Source organism: Gavia stellata, chromosome 30 (assembly GCF_030936135.1).
Source record: "Gavia stellata isolate bGavSte3 chromosome 30, bGavSte3.hap2, whole genome shotgun sequence".
Classification (NCBI taxonomy): Eukaryota; Metazoa; Chordata; class Aves; order Gaviiformes; family Gaviidae; genus Gavia; species Gavia stellata.
The window spans coordinates 2,630,257-2,654,226 of NC_082623.1; the positions used below are offsets into that span (position 1 = coordinate 2,630,257).

Genomic DNA, 23,970 nt, shown 5'->3' on the forward strand with positions numbered 1-23,970 from the left:
GGCCGCAGGACGGGAGCTCCCTCCGAAGCGGGGAGGGTGTGACACATTATGCTGGGCTGCGGATGAAGTTTAAGGTAAAGTCTGGGCTCAGCAACAGATAGTATGTGCCATGAGCTGCGTCTGGCCTCAACAGCAGCGCTCTGAGGGAACCATGGCACGCCATGCGCTGTGTCTGGCCTCAGCGGCGCTCTGAGGTAACCGTGACATGCCGTGAGCTGCGTCTGACCTCAGCAGCAGCTGAGGGAACCGTGACACACCACGAGCTGTGTGAGGTGCCGGTGGGAGCTCCTCTCAGGAGCTCCCCTGTGCAGCGAGGGCCACAGGATCCCTGCCGGGAGCCCCAGCAGCAGCCAGCGATCTGGGTCAAGACACAGCAGGGACCCGGACAAAAATAAAGCCGCGCCCGGGGGAGGAGAGGGCGCGGCGGGTGCGTGCGATGAGCTACGCCGGTGCTCAGCACCGGGCCCTGCGCCGGCGGGCCCACCGCCCCCCGGGGAGCGAGAAAAGTCCCTAAGGAGAGAGGGACCAGGGCGGGGGGGAGCGAGAGAGAGCGCAGGCAGCGGCAGAAGGCTATTGGCTGTCGCCGCCGTCCACCCCAGCTCCACCACCAATAGCAACGCAAGGCTTTGCGGGTCTAAAGAGGGGTGCGCTCGGCCCCGCCTGGGCCAATAGCGTGGGAGAAGGTGGGCGGGGCCCCCACGGGCGCCGCGAAGAGGGGGGGCCAAGATGGCGACAAGGGGGGGCCGCGGCTGACACGGCGCTGCCCGTTCTCCCTCCCCAAGCGCTCGCCGCCGCCGCTCCCTCCTCGGCGAGGGGCCGCGGGCCGCTCCCGCCGCGCGGGGACCGAGCGGGGGTGCGGGGGGGGGCCGTAGGCTGCGGCGCACCGGTCTCCCCCGGCTCCTTCCCGCCCGCCCGGTCACCTTCCCGCGACCCCGGCGCGGGGGTGTGTGAGGGAGGAGAGACCCCCTGAGGGAAGGGTGTCGCGGCCTCCCGCGCAGCGCTTTACCTGGCTGCCTCAGCGCGCCGCCGCCGCGGCGGTCTCCACCGTTGCCGCTGCCTCCTTTTTGGGGATTTTTTTTTTCTTTTTTTTTTTTTCCCTTTTTTTTTTCTTTTAAATCCTCTCTTTCCGCCTCCCCCTCCCCTCCCCCCTGGGGCGGACGGGCTCACCCAGCCGGCGGCGGGAGGGGAGGGCACAAGATGTCGGCTCCGTCCGCTCCGGCTACAGCCGCCTCCTCAGCGCCGCCTCCTCATGCCGCTGCCGCCGCTGCTCCCGCCGCTGCCGCTCCGGCCCCGGTGCCGCTTCGCCCCCCACCACCCTCACCTCCCCCCTGCTCCCCCCCCCTCCCCGGGGCCCCGCTCGCTCCAGCGCCCCCGCCGCTCCCGGTGCTGTGTGGAGGCGAGGGGGGGGGGGAGCAGGGGACACACGCACAAGATGGAGGCGGCGGTGGCGGCGGCGGCGGCAGCAGCGTAGCCCGGCCGAGCGGCGAGGAAAGGCGGCAGCCAGCGGGCAGGCGGGGGAGGGGGCTGCCGCGCTTCGCTCCCCCCCGCGGGCAGGGACCGCCCGCCCCTCCCCGGTCCCTTCCCACCCCCGGGCCGCGCGGAGCGGGAGGCCCCCGGGGGCTGCGGGGTGAGGGGATGGAGGGGGGGGTGTCCCTCCGCGCTGGCCTCATGGCTGCAGGGCGGGGGGTGCTGCCGCCTGATCCCCCCCCCCCGATCCGTGCCCGGCGAGTCGGAGAGGAGCGGGCGTCCGCGGAGCCGCGGCTTCCCGGCTGCGGGCGGCTGGAGGGGGAGTGCCCCCCCTTCCCCGGGCTGGGGGCTCGGGTACAGCCGTGGGGTCCCTTCCTAGGCCGGTGCCTTGCACCCCGGAGCCCCCAGGCCGCTGGAGATGGGCAGCTTGGATTTTTGCCCCAGGCTCCCTGGGGTGCCTTCATCCTGCACCCGCTTTTTTGCATGGGGTCCCCCAAAATGTGCAGGAGCATCACCAGGCGCCGGAGTCCAGGCCGGCTGCATCCACAGAGAGCCTGTAGCCTTGTCTCTGCCACCGTTAGCCCAAACAAGCAACATCAAACAAACGGGAATAATAAAGAGTCCGTATTTATTTTCTAGCCTGATACTTCTGGTCCAGATGGCCTCCTAAGGTGCGGAGGTGTGACAGGGTGGAAGGACAGCGAGAGAGGGACTGAGAGGAATGGGCAAGGAAGAAGTTATGTTTGCAACTGAGATAAGTGGTGAGATAGGAACTGCAGAGGCTCCTACACTTATTTTTTATAGAGCGTACCACATACTTGGGCATACGTACGCTCCCCCTCCCACTCGCGATCGTGCAGAGTATTGCATAATATTACCATCTGAATTTATAGAATTAACTGAATTGTTTTCAAAGGAAAAAATGAATGCTATTTTCCCTCGTTTATAGTGCAACTGTAGATCTTTTGTCTTTTAACGTATGTTAACCGTGGAATCTGAGAGCAGCCAAACAGTCTATGCTGAGTCTGTTTTGCAAAGTACTCGAGTTGCACCAGAGCTTGCTGAAGCCTTAAAAGCATGGGAAAACATGTTACTTAATGGGGAACAGTCTTACCTGTCAACCTCTAAGTGCTCCTTTCTGTGTATACTTTTAAAAGAATCTACTGTTAACACATCAGAACTCAATATATTCTATTCTTGTCTTGCATGAAAAATAACATATCAAAGATTTAGAAATAAAGTCCCAAGACTCTCACTGATTTACATACATACAGCTATGCACCAGCACCATCCTATCCATGAAAGAGAAAAAAACCCATAAAATCTATAGGTGTTTCTGCTTCCGAGTTGAGTGTTGGGAAGACAGCTAAACGGTAAATAAAATCATTTCAGTAACTGATGAGCAACTTCACTATCTCATTTTCCTTCTTTATGCGAGAACTTAGTATTAACAGTGGGTTTTATTTTTTTTTTTTCTAGCATTTTTGGTGTCTTTTTTTTTTTTAAATATGACAAACTTCTGCAAACTCTTTCATTTTGACCTCAGTTTTGAGACTTTATACTCTTAGATTCGCACTGGAATTGGCTTATTATAATCACAATAGCTTCCAGTCTTGCAAAGATTTGCATCCATGCTTAATGTCAAGCATGTGAATAGCCCTATTAAGTTCAGGAGGATGACTCGTGCAAAAAGCGATGCACAGACATCTCCGAAGATTGGGGGCCATGTGTTACAACATCAAAACAAGTTATCCATCATTTAGTTTTATAATAGAGCTGTGGAACTAACGTGTTATTTGAAAAAACATTCTGAACTTATCTCAAATCCCAGAGGCACAACTTAATTCAATTTCTTCGCTCTTCCCAGTTTTTAAAGGGTGCAAGTTCAAAACCAGCGATGTCGCTTCAAATGAAAGCAGCAGCCAAGACAGTTCAAACAGAGCTGGGCACCTTCAATCATGTTATAATTTTCTTCATCTTTATTCAAGTATATAAAACATACTTAAAAAGGGGAGAAAATTATCATTCGGAATTGAGAACTGACCTTTTTGGTTTGTTGATTCATTAAGCCTCAAAAATGAGTAATGTTTGTATCTGAGCTTCAGCTGTTCGTGCTGGGGCCATTTTCTTCAGAATTGTTGAAATTAATGCAATTGCTAAAAAGGACCCGTGCACGTTAAAGGTTAAAAGCCTGATATCAAAGCGATCAGCCTCAGCCACAGTTTATTTCAGCTGGATTTGCAAGTGCTCAGCTGTGCTTTCTAAGACCCTAGTTTTGTGTGGAGTATATATAACCCTATACAGTCCCACTAACTTCAGAAAGGCAACACAAGCACTCAGCACTATCACCTGGGTGATGTTCTTTTTTTAATCTTAACATGCAAATCATAGTTTTAAACCCCTTTTTCAGGTGAAGAGTTCTGAAGACAGATCTGAAATTATGGTTGATGGTGGAAGAATTTTTATTTTTTCCAACCAAACTTGGCTAAAAGGAGTTAACTCACTCTCATTTAACAGAAAATCAATGAGGGTTGAAGATATATACTAACCTTTCAGTATTATTTAGTAGAGCGCAATCCAACAAAAAAGGTGTTATCAATCAGCCAAAGTGCTGACTGAATCAGTTGTGAAACAGCACTTTGGCTGAACATAGCATTAAAAGCTGTATAAACCCACGTGCTCAGAAAATGGCCTTGTAGAGAGAAATCAGGCAAAACAGCCCATGTACCACGTTCGCTCAGAAACTCTGACATTTTCACAGCGTAGGAATGCTGACGGCCTTGAACATAACTGCAATTAGTGCAGCGAGCGTTCATCCGTTTGGGGGAAAAAAGAATTAGTACTGGCTATTCTGGTCTTCATTCAATCTTTCTCTTTCGAGTCTTGTTTCTCTTAGTTGGGAAAAGAAAAAGAGCCATAATCATGTTACCAGCCAACACTCCACTGACCCATGGTACGGGAAACTGCAGAGGATTAGGCACGCTTTCCCTGGTTGCTTAGGCGAGAGTTGGACATGGAAATATGAAAAGGTATTACCATCCTTCATACAGTATCGCACTAGAGTTCTCAGATGTGTTTATAATTTCCTATGTTTTGCTTCTCTCCCATTATCACGTACTTAAAACCTGAAAATTATTTGTTTAGTCTGCTACCTAGAATGTGAAAAGGTTAAATATGAAAACAGATTCTCTTCCTTTTTCCTATAGGATAAAATAAGCATACGGTTTTCTAAGAGGCTGCAGATATTGTCAAAGCTCTGCTCTGAAAGGTTTCTAGGTGGTGTCCAAAACATGGCAAGTGTTGTGTTTGTGTTAAAAAATCCTGATAATCTTGTAGTGTCTCTTAGGAAAGAAAAAAAAAAGAATAATAATAAAAAATCATTGCTTCACCTGCTTTTTCTTTCCCACTTACATCTGGATGTACCTAATAAATATGTCCCATAAAGTTGCCACCTCACAGACCTACTTAGCTGTCAAAACTTACACAGAAAGATTCTTTACGATGCAGGCTTCACTTTCCAAATTAAAAAAAAAAAAGCTTAGATAATAAACTCAGAAATAAATGCAGGAATAACAAGTAAGTAGTATTCCAAGATAAACATCTGTATGTTATGTCACACAGGCACAAAGAAATTGTATCCATATAAATTTTTATCATGCCTCCTTAATATAAACAGCAAACATATTTCTGACTGGCCTAATTTATGGAATTTTGGATGTTCACTTAATGGCTGAGTGATTTTTATCACTCAATTTTGTATTTTTACGTATGTAAACTATGCAAGGGGAAAAAAACCCTAATGAAAGGAGTGTACATCAGTTATGTGTCAGAGTGGGTCATCTAATAGGCACACCTGCACCTCAGCTAAGATCATTGCTTCTTTGACTAACACTGTCAGGGTCATACACCCCCTGTTTCTTGTGCCGATTTTGAAGTTATTTTAAGCCTTGGCCTGAGTCACTGGCTCTGTTGAGTAGGTGTTTTTCAAACTCCTTTCATGAAATTTGAATATGAATTTTTTTTTTTTCCCCCTTCAAGTAGCTGATTCCTCTTCATTGAAACATGTCCTCAGATGCCGTACAAACACTAGGACAGTTGGTCTTTACAAACAAGATGCTGTCTTTCCACTACCAACCTGCTACATTTTCTGCTATCTATTTTGAGTTCCTGGCTGGTACATACCACGAAAAACAAATACGCGCACACCTCTGTGGTTCCCAGGCTTACAGAGCACCAGATCCCCGCATTCGTCAGGATATTGGGAATTGTGGAAGAAACGGTGCTTGGCTTTTGAACCGTGTGCTGAAGGGTCACTGTACAGGGTTGGTGGTGGAATGAATGAAACCAGAGCATGGAGCCCACACACCAGCTGTTGAGGTTGCTCTCGCAGTTTCAGAGCATTCAGTGTAAGCTCAGAAAAGAAAAAACCTACTGAGAAACCCAGGTCCTGAAACAGAAAATATTTTCTGGAAGTATATTCCGCAGAAAGACTGATACTGAAGAGACTTTTCTACATGCTCTCCCTGAAACAAGCGGGACTGACATTCGCTCTCACTGACAGCAAAATCTGTGTACTCTGTTGTGTTCACGCTTGTTCTCCTCACACCCATTCGTATCAGAAATCCCCAGTGCCTCTTCCGTACTCGTCCTCTGCTCAGACAGACGATTCCCAAAGGGCATCTCATGTTATTCTCTAAAGGTATGGAGGCTCCTTTTCAACTACCAGTAGATTGCTCAGTATATTACTTTATCATGAAGATGTTTTCTCCCTCGGCCATTGTTACAGAGAGCCAGCAAACTCCAGTCCTCTTCAGGTCTGCCTATCCCCTTTTGAAGACGGGCAAGACTATTAAGAAATCTCGCCCTAAATTCCCGTTTAAACTAGTTTGTGAGTACTGCCTGAATGGGTTCTTCACCTTAACAGATGAATTTCTGAAAGTAAGCTCTATACTCCAAAAGTCTCCATAGATTTACTTACTTTTTCTCTATAAGATTGAGCTTTTAAGACTTCTCTGCCTCTCTGTGTCCATAGCTATGTATAGGCAGGAGGCCAGCCTGCCTCACCCGCCATCCTGAGACATCTCCCTCTGTGTTCGAACACACTCACCTGGATGATGACCCTCTGCTGCTAACCACCAAGCCTCATTTTACCAGGGCATAGGCAGCTCTACACATCTGCAGCTCTCCAAAATGTTTAAGGCAGCTGCAGAGAGCTCCTCTCTGACCTCTGTTAAAGATTACACAGTGGACATGGCAGCCAAGTCAGATGCCAGGTTCAAAAGGACAATATTTCAACTGCTGTTTGACTGATGCAGCTGGAACTTCTCCCTTCCACCGTTCAAGGAAAACACAGGTCAGCTCACACTTAGGAAGAAAGGATGGTCCCTTACTCTCATCAAGCTGGAGTTCTTCAAGACAGAGTCAGCAGGACACCTCTGCATGTCCTCCAGCCCAGCTCTTCGGAGTGCTTCGTAACAAAACCACTGAATTTCAAGGGAATTGAGGGAACATCACAACGGTTCTGCGCTCACTGTCCCTACCTAAGAGCGGAGTGAGGCAAAGGGCTTGTACGTGGCCCAGAGAGATACGAGCCAAGAGAAGCCGCACCTCATCAACGCGGAGCATCTGTGCAGCTACAACAGGATAACATCTACACCATCCTATCAAAAAGCTACAGTCACAGGAGGGTTATCCCGAGTACTACACGGCATGAGCTGCAACAGAGAGACAGCCAAGAAACATGACGTCACCTTGTCTGGTTCCCAGTGGAGATGAGAGCTCAGAAAATTCTGGTAATGTTGTTGTTTTCCCTTATTTGAGGTCTCTACAGCAAAACTGGATGTCACTTAGAATCACAGAATCATTTAGGTTGGAAAAGACCTTTAAGATCATCAAGTCTAACCATAGACCTAACCCTGCTAAGTCCACCACTAAACCATGTCCCTAAGAGCCTCATCCACACGTAAGGCAAAGAAGAAAATTAGAGAGTACTGAAAGTGTGTGTCCTGGCTAAACCAAACCAAAATGACTCAGCAGCTACAGAAGGGGTGGAGAGTTGAGAAATACTGCATGTGTTACTGAGTTCATACACCTTCTCAACAAATACTTTTCTATAGCCCTGGGGACTGCGTGCTCTGAGCTCTCGCACAGAGAAGACACTTGTCTCTTGGCACACGTCCCTTGGGATGGACTTTGGAATGACCGGCCAAACCTGACCGACTGTAATAGGGAAGAAGATGCCAACTAGGAAGATATTTATGCTGCAGTTCAAAGGTGTTACCACAACTAACAGTTGTACCTGCCTAGCGTTGAACTATCTAGCGACTATACCAATAAGCTGTGGATCTGCAGATACACCAGACTCAGCACAGGCTGAAAACATTTCTGAAGATCCTGAGTAAATATTCAGACTAACTTGTGCTGAGCTCCTTGCTGCTTCACAGACTGTGCTATTAATACCGAGCTCAGGAGCTTAAAGCTAGTTCAGATACGCTTGCACGAGCCACAGTCACACCTCTGGATTGCAGGGTGGGTCTGTGCGTTGCCACCAGTGTACAGGAAAGGATTTGGAATATGATTGCAGTAATTTAGAGATATTTGTAGGTTTTTTGCTGTCAACTGCAAGCAGAATACATTGGCAAGAGATCTTAAGAGCTGAGCAGCTCTTTGGCAACCAAGCACCTGTAATTGTAGGGAAAAACTGTAGGTCCAAAACAATTCTATATTCATGTACATACTTTTTTCACTTTTACATCTGACAAATTTGTTACCGCTGGTCAGCTTTACACTTGACAGCTTCCTAGAACACCCCTGCAAAAGGGACCGATGGCTAAGTCTGAGCTCCTGTGCAGACTGTCAGACCACAGAAGGTATTGAACCCGAGTGAATCATAGCTCTCTTCCTGTTCAGGCTTTTCTCTGCGCTAACATTAATATGTAAGGACATGTAACCTATCCAGATGTTTATTTGAGTCCATTCAAGAAAACTAACAATTTCCATCCATCAGCCACGCTGCAGGTAGATGCCTGATTAGAGAATCACTCTTTACAGATGGCTGTGCACTTGTATCCTGCTCAGCATATAACCAGCAGAAAATTATGTCTTTTTTTGTAGGTACCGCTATAAGTTTTGGGTTAGCAATTAGCATTTCCAGAACTGTGATTATTAACCAAAGTGGTGTTTAAGGGAATATGTGACAGGTTGGTGGGGCGTCCTAATACATATTTAAAGATTTTTTTGTGGGAGTGAAACATACTCATTCATATTTTGAGCAGGAATAAAGACCTGCCAGAGTGTGTGTGGGGGGGAAATCTATTCTATAGCACTGCAGAGGGGGGGATAAACAACCCCCGAAGACCCCATTGTACTTAAACTCTGGCAATTCACTGTTTCTCATATGGACAACGAGACCTGCCAAGCATAGAGGAGGAAGGGAAACATTCTCAAAAAAAAATACTGTCCAATCTCCTGGACCTCAACAATCAGTGGTCAAGACCTAGCAGTCACCGGGCTTTAGGATAGGCCACACAAGCGCATATGGGATGTATTTCAAAAGGACTAATGAGAGGTATTGCCTATAAGACCATCAAGATGAATTAGAAAGAGAGCCAGGAATTTACATAACAAAAGATCAGACTTTGAAACTAGCTTGGAGTCCCCTTACTCCCCAAAACCCTGCTCTTCCACATTTGCTCTCCTGAAGTATCCCACCCTGGGGATAAGTTACTCTTGGTTTACTCTAAGCATGAGTGTTTAGATGCTCATATGAGACCCAAACTCACCAAGGCAGGAGCCTGCAGACACAGCTGTAATAAACCCACAGTCACTTTCAGATCCCATTCGCTTATTTTGTTAATGTAATTCTTTTTCATCTCTCCTCTCTTCTAATGGTAGTAACATTTATAGCAAACAGCCATGTACTCACTCGAGTGCTGGCTTGGGACATGCTGACGCATACGCCTCAAAAAATGCCAGGCTTCAGATGACATCAGTATACCTCCAGTACATCAAATTACTTTAAAGATCAAACATACTTTTAAATTTGAATGAACTATTTAGCATACTGTAGAACCAAAAGATGGAACAAACTTTCCCTGGAGGGAGGATCCAGATGACTGGCTGGTTGGTCTGGATTCATAAAACAACCTCCCTCTGTTTATGTATCATACTCTTCTTATCACAATGCTATCTGAACACCTTTCCAAAGCAATTATACCCAGGCAAGTTGGCTGGATTTTAATCACATCATCCTACATTTTTTCTTGTCCACATCCAGGAGCAAAAAAAGAGATTGTTGTGTTGTCTTTTATCTCATATAAAACTCTACATCTACTAAAGAAAGAGCGTGTTAGACCAGGGCTGGGTGCAGCTGGCCAGGGACGCACACTCTCCCCAGCTGAGTGCCAGCGGCACTGCACAGTCCCACCCCGTCACACACGGGGACTCCGAGCACCTCGGAGAAGGCGATTTCTTGTAGCTACCAAGAATTACTCACTAAATAAATGAATGAATTAAAATTTGCATAGACAAATAAGAAATGCAAAACCTCAATGCAGTAAAGGGAATCTGTGAAGCTCTTGTTCGCAAGGATGTTTTCTAGGCTGTAGTGGGTTTTGTGATATACTCTATTTAATAAGATTATCTTAGATGCAATTTATAATGACGCTGACTGAAGGAGCTAATCTGATACCAAGAAACTAAGATATCTGAAGTTATTTTCTGTGCTCACTGAGTTGAATTATTGCGTTCCTCTCTCTGCTAATGCTAGATTGTTCACGCAACATACTTTTCTGCTTTTTTTCCCCCCAATACATTAACTTTTTTTTTAGTTACTTTGAGAGCTGAGCCTTAGGACTGACAATTGACTATTTTCCAAATCATCAGTTCAAACGTGTCATCATATTGAGGAAGGAGCAGCCGTTAAAGAGAACTGAAGCAGAGGATCCCTGCTTTAACTGACACCGCAGGGCAGAAGGAATGAGAATACAAGGGATCACATCGCTGGGCTGCGTAAGGCAACACCAGCCCTGCCGAGAGATAAAGGCAGCCTGGAGCAGGAAGGGCGACTCCAGGGCGAGGGTGCCCAGCCAGAGATAAGCGTGGTGAGGAGAGAACGGTTGGGGAAACCAAGCGGAACAGAAAGGAAGGGCCGCAGGACTGTTAGATTATAACCCAGCTCCTCGGATACCCAGTCTATCAATGTGGGAAAGTGGCCTTGAATTCCCAGGGTGCGTTTGCAGCTAGCACTAGGGAGGAGGTGGCACTAATCAAAACCCAGGGAATGAAATAAGCAGAGCAAAAAAGAGCGGCTGTCCGGAGGGGGAAGCACCCTAGCAGGGCGTTGTGTGTATAGCAAGAGTTTGGAGCTGCTCTGAACACAGACCGATCCCATGATTCCCACAGCGTCTTAGAGCCGATACCGCCCCAGCAGCCTCGCTGTGCTGGATGCTGTTTGACTGCTCAGGGAAAGGGGACGCACTCAGAGTTAGATCGGATGAAGTCTTGTTATGCTGAATTTCACTATTTCTGATTATTTTGCTTGGGACTCACTTCCCAGAAAAATGTTACCTTTTTCTTTACCTTATCCATAATTAACGTACTAAAAGCTGTGCTTGGAAAGACCAACGAGAAAGGAGCAACGAAACCCCTGCTCTCTCAAGTGGATGAATATAAAAAAACCCCACCAGGTACAATTCTCCCACTTGAAGTTTCAATGAGAATGTATTTATCTTTTGCATTGAAAACTGTTTGGGGTGCTTCCCCCTTTAGCAGAACAAAGTCCAATGCCCACAGCATGGCGTCATCCTTGTGTTGGCACACAGAGAAGCCCCACAGGCCAAAGGATGGCCACCAGCAAGACAGCGTGGAGTAAATCCAATCCATCATCCAGGAGAAGTGAATCCCGGCCACAGCCGCACCGCTCGCTATAATGACATCCCACTTCGCTTCTTTGAGTCCTTCCGTGCAATGGGACTGAAGGACAAGATCTCCTTGTAAATATGCTCTTAAAAAACAGAACAAAATAATTGTGAATATCACTAGCGTGTGACTTTAGGGGACAGAAATGAAACTTTGACTGTTATATGTGCAGAGAGGGGGTATTCAGTGGAGAGGATATGGCAGGTACAAGCTGGGAGGAAGAGACAGAAAGCAGAGAGGGAAAGAAAGTCTGCCTGAACAGCTGGAGGGATCTTTGCTGAATGCATAAAAGCAAGAGCAAGGAAAGGGAGATGTGCACGATCATCAAGGCCCCAGCAGGCAATCACACCTTAGTCAGCACGTGCCCAGGAAAGAGCGAGAGGCAGGAAAGAGCAAGAGGCAGGAAAGTCCCGTGCTAGACAGGAACTTCAAAGAAGAGAAACTTCTTACTTCTCCACTCGTCTATCGAAAGCTTTTCATGTTCCAGAGAATCATCATAGGACTGTTGTGCTTCTGTTTCCTCCTCGACGTCTCGGAACTGGTCGAAATAGGGGTGAGCCAATGCCTCTGTCGCTGTAAGGCGCTTTTCCACATCCAGCTGCAACATCTTGTCAAGCAGGTCCACTGCTGTAGGAGAAGACAGGAACAGGGCTAAGCAAGGTGCCATGGAAAACAGGCATCCTGTGCATGAACCCTGCAAGTGATGGGACTAGTGCTCCCAGTACTACATCTCCAGACCTGAAAATGAAAGAGATTCCTCAACCTGGCCAAGGTAGCGTGGAGCTCCCGTCAGCGGGAATGCAAAACCTGCCCAACAGCAGCCTCAGGGAGCTCTTACTAACAGAAGTGGGGGTGTAAATTGTGCAGAAATAACAAATTAGTCTTGAATAAGCCTTGCTGCACAGATGGGGCTGCAAGAACATAAAGAGCGAGCCAGTAACTTCAAGATATTTTTCAGTTTTAATAATTTGCTTTCACTCTGACCCCCGCAACTCAAAGTAGTCTTAACATGAGTAATCTATATAGAAATCTATACATCCCTGGTAAACAGGAAGGCAGGAAACTCAGATACCGACCAGTCTGTCAGCCCCGTTCCCCTTTGGTTTTAACAGCTTAATGCTTTCTTCCTTTCAGCTTTTAGAAGAGTTTTGCTCGCTCTCACCTCTAATTTACTTGGGAAAAGAGCTCCTTTTTAGAGATCAATTTTTACCCTGAAAACTGCACATCTCAGCTGCCTGTTAAGTATCAATAGATCCAGGTGTTCAACAAACAGTTATGATCTAAGCTGTACTCTAAAAAAAAAAGTAAAAATAAAATTACTGGAGTGGTCTGTGGGGCTCCCTTAGCACTTTATCAAAAGCTACGATGCCTTAGATGTGGGGCTGGGAAATAATAATGAAAAAAGAAGAGTTGTTTTGGTTATGTAAATGCTACTGATCATAATATCAGCTGCTTGGCTACAAGAAACAAGTTCTGGAAGCCTATATCAGCCAAAATTCATCCCAACTCTCATACCAAGCGGAGCTGATATATGGAACTGTCCTAATCCCGTAATTTGCATCCCACAACCTAGACAGCCTGTTATATCCAGCACCCGCTCTCTTCTGGCTTGTTGATACAGGAGTCAGAAGTTTATTTCTTCCTTAAACATTGTATGTTACAGGCCACGTCATTTTAAAATTAAATAAAAAATACAAAAATCAAGTAAATGGCCAAGAACAGCAGAACATTGCCATTCTAATGCCAATGAAGAATAATTTTGCTTTTAATTCATACATATTTGCCCTGGGGAGGGGCAGGGGCACAACCTGCAAGGGGGGGAAGTAGAAAGAAGTTATGAGAAAGAGGAAAAAGAAAATCGCAGCTGTGGCGGTCAGCCTGCCTCCTTTCCAGCTCCGAACCCGTGAAAAATGCTGGAGATGACTTACCCTGCGGATTCGCTTTGGGGAAAAGCACAGACAAATCCTTCTTCGGGATTTTAGGAAAGGACTTGATATAACTCTTAGCCTGAAAGAGAAAGCAAAGCACAGACATTTACTGCATATGGACAGGTGCCGGGGGCTGGGAAATACAGCTCTTGGGTCTCATGGCTCAAATGAGCCAAGGCAAATGAACAGCAAATCAACCCAGATGCCACATTTCAGTGACCAGTTTGCAAGGAACTGGTTTTATCAATTGAGATACAGAAGGGCTTTAAGAAGGGCCAAACTAGAGAACCGAGGAGGTTGGTGGTTTCCTGGGGCGTCAGGCACCTCAACTGGGAGTCCCTGCAATCCACATCAGTTCCCAACACAACGCCAAATCCATCAAATGTGCCACTAGCAAAGAGAAACATCTTCCTTGCCAAGGGGGAAGACTGCTGTCACTCTTCTCTGCTGCTGTAGAAGCAGCACCTCTCCCATCTCAAAGACACAGCCAAGTTAACCTCTCCCCACCACACCTCTGCCGGCAAGACCCGAATCCACAGTGCACCTTCTTACCGCTTTGTCCTCCAGCTTCTCCACGAAGTCTTCTCCTGGATGCCCCGTTACTTTCAGGATCTGAGTCAGCTGATCTAGGTCTGGCAGTCTGCGTTAAAGATCACCCATCTAGGAGCAAGTCCTGGACACCCCCCAACAGTTCAGCCTGCGCACTGGGTGCAGGAGAGCCTGAGGACCCGTGGGAGCTACCAATAGGTTATGGCACAAACCCAACACAGCCGCACAAGCAGAGACTCATTAGACAGAAAGAGCTCCGAGGCTCTCCTCCCGGGATGCCATTTTCGTCAACGGACAATTTTGCTGGCACAACTCTGCCAGGGCATGTGCCCTTAGGCTTGGGGATGGAGCTGTGGCCATGTGAGGTTAGACTGCTGATGTAGAACACACGTGGCCAGCACAGAGATGTATTTCTAAGGGTGGCTTGGCCCCCTCCTGTCTTCTCTCTGTTTTCCTCACCAAAAAGACCCACTGGTCCCTGCGATTACCTCCTGGTAAACCAGACCGACACCTATTTCTCACAGTAGCCTTACTCATGAAAGCCCTTTCACACACGCCAAGAATTATTTACCCCTCCCAGGGAAAAGGTTCAGCTTGAAAGGATACAGTCTTTTCCTTTAAACAGCGTTTTCCCAGTCAGCATTTCTGCCATGATGCAGCCAATAGACCAGATATCCACTGTCAGAGAGAAAAAGGAGAAAAAAAAAAAATTAAAAACAGGACAGAAGTTTTTAGGAAGCAATGATTACTGGGGTTGTCGCCTGCTTTTTCGGCCTGCAGCAGGCACTGATTTAAGTTGCACTCCCATTTTCCACCCTCCCCTGTTCTTTCTATGCTGCTAAAATCTCTGCTGTCATCATTTCCCGCAGGCACTAGCTCTGGGAGTCGTGAAGCAGCTTTGGGACTCGCTCCGCTCCAGGGAACACTGATGATAAATAAGAAAAACATCTGGAGGATTACGTGAGATCTGACCCAGGCGTGGCAGCGGGATCCCCAGGCTCGTCACCAGATGGTCACGCCGCTGAAGCAAGGCAGCTCACCTGTCTGGTTGTAATGCATCCAGTTCAGAATGACTTCTGGGGCTCTGTACCAGCGCGTAACCACGTAGCCGGTCATTTCAGCATCAGCGTGTCTGGCCAAGCCAAAGTCCAAGATCTGCAGTTCACCAAAGGAAGAGGGTGAAGGAAGAGCAGGAAAGAAAAGAGAAATCCTACGGGCAAGTGAGAATCTACTTCTAAGAGGAAACAAAGCAGATCCAATCAGATAATAACAAAGCTCCAACTACACCACAGCCACCCACGGGACGGTTCAAAGAACTAACAGGTTTGTCTTAATTCCACTGTAAATTGCAAGCCAGCTGCAAAACTGGTTGTTGGGTGAAGACCCTGCTGAAAGGATCGGTGCTGTCTGCTACCTGAAGGTCACTTACTTTCTTGAAGCTTAAATTTCAACTCTATGACCTTTATTTAATTGAGTTTTTCTATAACCTGGCGGTGAAGGCGTGCTTCCCAGGCCATCACGACTCAGTCTTCCCTATAAAAACACCCTGCAGCTGACAGGGGTGGCCTCTCCCTCAATACTGGAGATGACCCAACCTTTACAGGCAACAGAGCCATTCCCTGTAATAGGCATTACAGAAAACGCATGCTAGACCATCGCACCAGCAAGCTGCAAGCAAACCCTTCAGAGCAATCCTGAAAATAACTTTGTCTAGAATCAGAACCATCATGTCAGTGAGAACCAAAGGGTAACTGTGGTTGAATCCAGTTATCCTTAAGGGATCATTCACCTAATGCAAGTATTGCTCAGCAGTACTGAATTTGTTTAGGAAGTCATTACGAACTGCCATGCCGCAGGAATTATGGCGACAGGATGTTCATTCCAAGTCTTGGGCCCTGATTCAGCAAGTTACATCAGCAGGTGAGTATTTCCCACTGCATGCAACCACCGTGTAATGAAACGCCTCAAATCAAGTCTCGGAAGGCAAGAGGGAACGTGACAGTGCCAGATTCCTGCTGGCAGAACGGTTCCTCCACGATCTGATATGCTACATGCTACAAAGAGGTGCTTTTTCACCTACCTTTAGCTGACAGTCTTCGTTCACAGCCAGGTTGCCTGGCTTCAGGTCCTACAACAGATAAACGCAGAATAATAAGGATGTTTTGAATTGCAACACATCAACATGAGCCTCAGCCAAACCTCTGCTTGCCTTTGATGGGATCCCATAACATCCCGAGTCCAGTATTGATACAGCAAAGACACCATGCCTGCCATACTGTACAGCTTTAGATTACTATTTTATTATTTCTGAAACAGTTTTAATTCAAAAAGCATCATTAAATGCTTCTCATCTCATCAGAAAATACAGCATTTCCTTAAACGCTGCACAAATGAGCAAATCCAAACACGTATAGGGTGTAGGAGGGAAAAGAGGGAGGACAGCAGAGAGACCTTAGAGCAGATAAGGCTATTAGTGAAACGATGTTTAGGAATTTATTAACTTTACGACCAAGCTGTGTTTCTCCTAAGCAGACAAAAATCAGAGTAAGAGCGCACATGAACTTACCCTGTGGATGATTCCGGCTGAATGAATATACTGCAATAAAAAGAGGAGCCACAATGTGAGCACCAGCAGGCAAGACTTTCTGTTCTCCAGCGGAGAAACGAGAGCTACGGACAAGAACTTGCCGAGAACACAAGTCTGCACCTGCTGCAGGTCCCCGGCCCCCAGGGCAGCAGTGTGAAAAGAAATCTCCACACTGAATTTCTGACAATATTTGCAATTATACTGGCAGTCTAAAGAAGAGGCATGCAGCAGAAGAGGAGGTATGGAGCAATAGTTCCTTACAGCGAATAAACTGATAGCTTCAAACTACCAAAGGCATCAGGATTACAGATAGGAACATGGTCAATAGATGACATGAAAACTTTGTTGGTTTGGGTGTTAAACTATGTGGAAAAAAACTCACCATTAAAACACAAAATTGGAAATCAGATTCGAGTTGCAAAAACTGACTACGAGGCTTTTATCACACCAGTTACACCTTCTGTGTGTTCTTCCCCCCTTTATTTAAACTCAAGATAACAGTGATCTGGGGAAAGGTGTTATTAAGGTGAACTCGTTAATGCTGTAAGCCACTGCTCTGACTCCAGGTGAAGGATATTACAGAGGGCAGCATTAAGACATTGTCTCTACATCTCAGGGTTTGCAGTGATTGCTTCCTGCTCTCTCAAAGCCAGTTACAGCAACATATTCCTTCCTTATTCTACTGAATAGAAAACCATTCCCTCTGTCTTCTCCCCTGCGAGCCTCTGTTAGGAATTCAGCAGAAGCTCCTGTTGCTACCAGCCTCTTCCTTTCTACGCAGAATTTTGCTAAGGGTTTGGCCAAGTCAACGCTGTCACAGAAAAACCGTCGCAAGGTCTATGACTGCTGATTGCTTCGATACCCGATTGACTGATGTGAACCAGCAGTCGTTTTGATTGATGTGTGCTGGAATAAGAGTAGTTCAACAGCAAATATCTATTGTCAGGGGATGCCGTAAGCCCCCAAATCTTCCTATACAGTGTTGGAAGGGGGTTTTGTTATGGTCCACCCAGAGGTGACGTGTAGAGGAGACACAGGGAGTCACTAAACTCCTCCAGACCCACCTACCTTCAGCCCTTTCAGCATTTGGTAGACCAGGTACTGGATCTTTTCATCACTGAATTCGTGTCCCATGATCTTTTGTAAATCTGTCCGCATGTATGGCATCACCAGGTAGCTAAAAGGCAGTAAGACAAGGCCCTGAGTCTAGAAGAAAAACATAGGGAACCAGGCTAGTCTTGTTCTCACTTGGTTGGGATTTTTGGCTGTGTAACTTACTGTAACTGAGATGACTTGTTGTGACAATGTTCCTGGCCAACTAGCATAGCCTGCAGTGATGCTGGGATTTCAACCTGCTCTGAAAATTGCCCTTTCTCCTCCCCTCAAATCGGATATCTGACATCAAGTAAGAACAAGGAGCTTCCAAACGTTAACAATCCTGAGTTAGTTTACATTAGACCTCAAGTGATGTTCAATTCCGGACAGTCTTACACCATCTGGGAGATGAAACATCTTGCGCAGCTTTAAAGAGTCTTGCAAAACTGCTGCGTTGGCTCCCAAATTTATCTCTGTAATGTTCTCCAGCCCTGCCTCGGAAGACGACATCTAGCTTCCTTCAGTCTTTGGCCTGCCTGCTGAGACTGCTAACTAGTTGACGATCTTCCAGCAGGAACTGCTCTGAGAGCCTTCAAACACACTTTTCCCTGCAGGCTGCTAAATACCCAGCCATCAGCCGAAAACCCAAACCCAGGTGCACGCTGCTCGTGCCCAAGGATGGGGAAGGGAAAACGACTCATCCAACCTGACCATCAACACTGAGAGAAATGCCAAAAAAAAAAAAGTAGTCAGAATCGAGATGAAAAGAAAGCCAGATCTTTAAAATTCTCAGCTTAATTACCCGAGGGCCTGATGAACAATACTCCTCCCATTCCAAGTGCAGTCTCTTAGCTCCGCAGTCACCCAGGCAGTGCATTAGCATGGATCACGCTACGTGTGATACACCATGGAATGTAATGCTTCTTCGTTACATACGTTGGTCTATATATACTGCGTTCTCCCAGCTGTGAGCATGGCACAGGAACTGTTTATGTATTCTGGGTGGTTTAGCCATGGGAACTGACTCGTGCTTTTGATTCTTCTTGTTATTTGGGGATGCCTGGCTTTAGTCCAGCCTCTTTCCAACTCAGTCTGTTGGACTGCACCTCAACCTGATCTATTATCCTGCCGCTAAGTCCCCAGTGTCTTGAGCAGTGACTGAGTCTAGACAGAGTGAACACAAACTCCAAACTTACAAATCCTGGAATCCCTGGTAGGAGGTGGCGGAGGTGAAGACATCAAGCAGCCCAATGACCTGAAGGAGAAGAAAAGTCCAAACTTAAACCTGGAAAGCATTTGCTGTGCACGTGGGACTCGGGCAGCAGCTCTCCATCGTCACACATGCGTGGGTGAGCACCGAGAACTCCACCTGAGGAATCCGAGGACTCCTCACTATGCTGCACAGCTGCTTTTCCTCTTACTAATACACGGGAGCACCCATTACACATCTGCTTCAGCCTGGTGCCAACCGGGCACAGCAGACAGGTAGCAGTTAAACCCCAAGACTGCCTGCATGTGCCAAATGTCAGGACCTCTCAATTAAAATAAAGGTGATGCCACCAGTGAGGACTTGCTCCCAGGTGGCAAGAAAATCCCCCTTGTTTCAGCAGAAGTGGAGAGAAATGAGTACTTACATTCTCATGTTGCATATGCTTCAACAGCATGAGCTCTCTGTACGCTCTCTTGGCAAAGATCTCCGACTGGAACGGGCGGCAGAGCTTCTTGATAGCCACTTTCTCCCCTGTCTTCTTGTCTATGGCTGAACTGTGGCAGACAAATAAAACCCAGTTCTGACATCAGCAGTTATGTTTTAACAAATTTTGCAATACCAAAGGTCTTCTCCTAGAGAAGAGCTAGTTCTGGAGCTCGCAGAAGAACAGCAAAGAGAGGCCCCTTGAGAAACCCAGTGGAGCTCTGCACACGCAGACGTTACCCTGCGTGACTTCAGGCAGCAAACCACAGCCCGTGCTCTTTGGTGGGATACCAAGCAAAATATTAGTGGCTCGCCTTTATTCCCCTTAACTGCAGAAACAAGCTGGAGCTAACAGAGCCACGAGAAGAGGGAAACAAGGTCAGGATTAATTCTAACTCTGCCTTCTCCTTCCCTAATACATGGAGATAAGGGAATAAAGCAATTTCTGCTTTGCCATCTGCATGGAGGTTGTTGTCTTTCAAGGTACGTCAGTTGCCTTTGCTGTATTCTGGAGCGAAAACAGTGGATGTCACGCACTGAAGATACAGGCTGCTGAAATTCTCCTGCATTCGGGATCTTTGATTCTATATGTATGCTTCTGTGTAAAAGCAGGTCTGGCTGAAAATGAGAGTCTCTTATAAAGCTAATGAAAACATGGTACAACAGCCGTCGCTGGAGATGTGACACGTTATTCCCTCTGATTACGTTTCCCATTTGCGGCCGGATAGGGTGATCCCGCGACACTTTCACTGCTTTTGGAGGGTCTTTGATCAGGCCCCAGGTTTCACCAGGTAAGAAGCAGGGGGGGAGGTCCTCAGGCAGAGACAGCTGTAATTCGGGATTCTTGGTGGTGGTTTTTTTGGGGTATGGGGGGTGTCTCTGTGCACCCCATCACACACTGGTGCCTCAGCCCTTCCTCAACCCCTCTAAGAGGCAAAGAGATGAAAAAAGGGTTTTCCCTGCCAAATCTCACTGTGGGTTTCCAGAGCAGTTCCCCCCCACTTTGTAAATCCTTTTCTCCTGGGGAAACGGAAGGGCTATACATCAGCACGTTTAGTCCCACAGCTTTTAGCTGCCCAGCTTAACCAAGCCCGCGTGAACGCTGGCATTAGTGCTTTGCACGCATCCTCCAGCCTCACGCACTTTTCTCCTGCTTCCTTCTCCGAAGGGACGTGTGATTCACCCCGCCACGGTCCCTGACTGCCAGGCTCCAGCTGCTGCTCCTTCCTTGAGGCTCTTGGAGGACCCAAGATGTGGAGGAGCAGGTACCATAGAGCTGTAAAGCAACGTTACCGTGACCTCCAGGGCCGTCACTCAGAGACAAGACTTCATAAACAGAATAAACAGGGAAATGCCATCTATAATAATGGAATCAAACGGTGCATTTTGCTGGGTTTAGGGCTGATTGCATTAGGAGAGGTGGGAATATCCTGCTCCGCATGGCTTTCCCTTCGGTTCAATGCTGACGAGGGGTTATCAGTTCCTTGCTGCAAACCTTAGAAGTCTCTTCCACAGCTTTCTCTGATTGTCAGCCACAAGCGATCAGTTGTGGTCCGTCTCCGGCAGCCTGGGCTATTAAGAGCTGTCATCAACCTCCCCGATACCATCGGGCAATCTCCTTGCTCTTGGCCACTGAGGTCCCTTCCCGTTGCTCCAAGTTGTACATGACGAGAGCAAAGAACATCCTTTGAGAGCTTCAGTGTGACGGTGATTTTGTCAACGCATTCAGCTGGGAAAAGCAAAAAGGAAGTGCAGGAACAGGCACAGGAGGCAGCTTCAGCGCTGAAGATGGCATGGGGTGTCTTAGGAGGACAGGGAAGAGTTGTCTCAGTTTCAGGACTTCAGCAGATGTCGGCAGAGAGGACAGCACAGTGTAAAGTTTTCCGAGGAGCCAGGGAAGTAAGAGGAAGGGACTAGGACCAGATAGTCAAACAGCTTCTGCAGAATTCAAGGCCGATTTCCTAATCTGAGGGTGCCTTCCCAGCTGCTGCCCTACAGAGCATCTAACCCCACCGCTCAACACAGGATTGTTGGGTGATGGAGCTTCAGCCTGCCCAGGACAGACAGCACTACTTTCACCCTTGCCATAAGGCACAGCTAAGAGTTAATTCAGCTGACGCAGCTGGGAGAGCCCTCGCTGTTCTTCCCAGCACAGGTTTAATGAATGGCTGAAGTTCGGGAATAACAGCACAGGTTTAATGAATGGCTGAAGTTCGGGATGACACCGGGCAGGCAGAGCCGTGTCCCTGCCTCGGCTGGCAGAGATCAGCAAGACCAGTGTTGGAGGGGTCAGAAGACTCTCCTTCCACAGTTACATTCAACTGGAAGCCAAATCACTACAGATTTTGGCAGAATTAATGAGGGAAGAAACACATCTTTGCTGTTTTGCCTGAATTAAGTTTCTCAGCTGCTCAAGGAGGTGTAAAAGCTGGCAGCTCCGAATAATGCTGTGATAGGAAAGCTTCCCAGCAGAGGACAGCAAATGCTAACTCCACATGCTTCCATCTCTGCTTTGTGCAGGAATCGGCATCAAACCCTCCCTGCTGAGTACTGTCCATGCAATACCACCACCACCACGGACCCTGGGGCTGTTTTAACACACATCCCTCCCTCCCGGAGACCTCCAGAGCAGCCAAGACTATCCCTGGGACCAGTAAAAGATTTGTCAACTTGTTTGGGTTTTTTTCTGGTAAGCAAGGAAACTTTGGAAGGATTTGTCTTCCCTGTCTTTATTTTCTTTTCTTCCTTCTTTTCTTTATGATAAAACCCAGAAAACACTGTACAAACATCAAAAATGCCAAGTTTAGTTTCACCTGATTTTGCAGAACTTATTTAAGCATCTCAGAAGCTTAAATGCACCTGGACAGCAACGTGGGGAAAGGAAACACTGGGTGCCTCTTTGTAAATAGGCAGCCAGGGGACAAGGACAGAACCTGGGCGGTGGCAGGCGGCAGAGAGACTTTGCCCAACACCTACAAAAGGGGGACACACCTTTTTCTTTTTTTTATTTTTAGCTCAGCGAGTTACAAAACAAGAGCTCTGTCCAGATCCTATCAATAGGCTCCTTTATATTTAACCTTTCAAAAAGTCGCCCGTCTCCTCGAGTTCACCGGTGTAAACCAAGCAAGATCTGACAACTTCTGCTTGCTCTCACGACAGGCACCTTTGCCCGACTGATTAATTAACAGCAGCTCGTGGTGCTCTCGCATAGGTTGAGGATTGTCATCAACCAGGAAGGAAGTTCCAGTCTGTTACTGATCCTGGTTTACAATAATTTCTATCTATTTGATAGTTTCAAGCTGGAAGCAGTACCAAGGTGGGGGTCATATTGTCCAGCTCCTTTCTCCAGGCAGCCCAGCACCAGCTGCCTTGGACTAAGCAGGAAGGACACGCTGCAGAGGACACGCTGCAGCCACCCCTGTCCCCGGAGATTTGGTGCTTTGTTCCAGCACCCAACTCTGTTACCATTTACAAATTGCTTTCAGACACCCAGGTCTTTCCCCCCCCCCTTTGCTGCTAGACAGAAATCCTCCCCTAATGCAAGCTCGAGAGCAAGGCAGCTCGAAAGCTGCCTGACCCCCAAAGTCAAGGTGACAGCCCAAGCTGCCTCGCTGCACCTGGCAGCCCTGCCTACCTGGTCCTCAAGCCGCTGCCTAAAGACGCCCACCGAGATCAGCTCGGGTGGGAAACTTTCCCCTCTCTGCCCACCCGGGGCAACCACAGCAGCAAACATCTCCGTTTCTCCAAGCGACCAAGTCTCCAAGCCGCTGCCCGCACGGGAGCAGGAGGCAAACCGCCTTCATCACACATGCAAATGGCCTTTCCTAATGGAGGGGTGCTGACAGGCACCTCCTCGTTTCCCCCCCGGCGCGATACTTTAAACACCCCCAACTCGCCCCTTGCTGCTGCCCGCAGTGCAGGCAGGACCCCACTCACCACACCGAGCCGTAGGCTCCAGACCCCACGGGGTGGAGGGATGTGTATCTCCTGGGCAGCTCCCAGATGGTTTTGTTCACCTCCTGTCTGTAAAAGCCTCTTCTCCTTGCGATGTTCATCGCCCGGCGGGTGCGGGACTGCCACCCCCCCAGAGTACTGGAGTACGGGAGGGCTTCTGGGGTGAGAGCAGGACAGGGAGGCCTCCTGTGCTAGTAAAAAAGGCTCTAGCGAGTTTCCTTCTCTGTTTTCAGCTGTTGCGAGCGAGAAGGGACATGTCTTTGGGCCCTCCTCCCTCCGCCTCCACATTGGCGGAGGTGAGGCATCAGGTTTCCCGACACGCCTCGGTCTTGTACAGGTACCTCGGGACTCTGCTACAGGAGCTGAGCACCCAGCCCGGCGGCAGGCACACCTCCCGGAGCCCCGCCGTCACCCACAGCTCTTGCTCTCCTGCTTCCACCAGGCCACCAGCTGAGAAATGTCCTCGTGGGGCTCAGAGGGGGTCTCGTGAAATCCCTGCTCTGAACAAGCGGATGAGTAAGGACTTGTCGAGCCGGGGAATCTGGGGAACAAGCCACAGCACCTCGTCAGACAAGCGGGAACATTCTTCTTTCCAGCTGGAGGAGGACAGCTCCAGGCTCGTGACGAAGGACACCAGGGTGTTACATCCACAGAAGAGCGAGGAAGAGACGGTGATTTTCTCCCAAGCCCGGTTTCCCAGCAGAGCGGGGATGTGGTGAACGCAGGCTGAGGTTCTCCACCTTCCTCGAGGTGACTGCAGCGAGGAGGTTCAGGAGCAG

The 23,970-nt window shown here is 48.1% G+C and overlaps 1 protein-coding gene across 1 annotated transcript; it reads right to left on the reverse strand.

Annotated features, from left to right (window-relative positions):
* Positions 1 to 11,390: 11,390 nt before the first annotated feature.
* MAPK13 (mitogen-activated protein kinase 13) lies at positions 11,391 to 23,292 on the reverse strand. The gene is made up of 12 exons (XM_059831062.1): positions 23,174 to 23,292; positions 19,179 to 19,308; positions 18,741 to 18,799; positions 17,518 to 17,626; positions 16,429 to 16,458; positions 15,943 to 15,990; positions 14,903 to 15,017; positions 14,469 to 14,540; positions 13,866 to 13,945; positions 13,314 to 13,392; positions 11,836 to 12,012; positions 11,391 to 11,470 (listed from the first exon to the last, which is right to left on the reverse strand). Exons 1-12 carry the CDS (start codon positions 23,290 to 23,292, stop codon positions 11,391 to 11,393), a joined length of 1,098 nt encoding a protein of 365 aa, XP_059687045.1.
* Between the last annotated feature and the right edge of the window lie 678 nt (positions 23,293 to 23,970).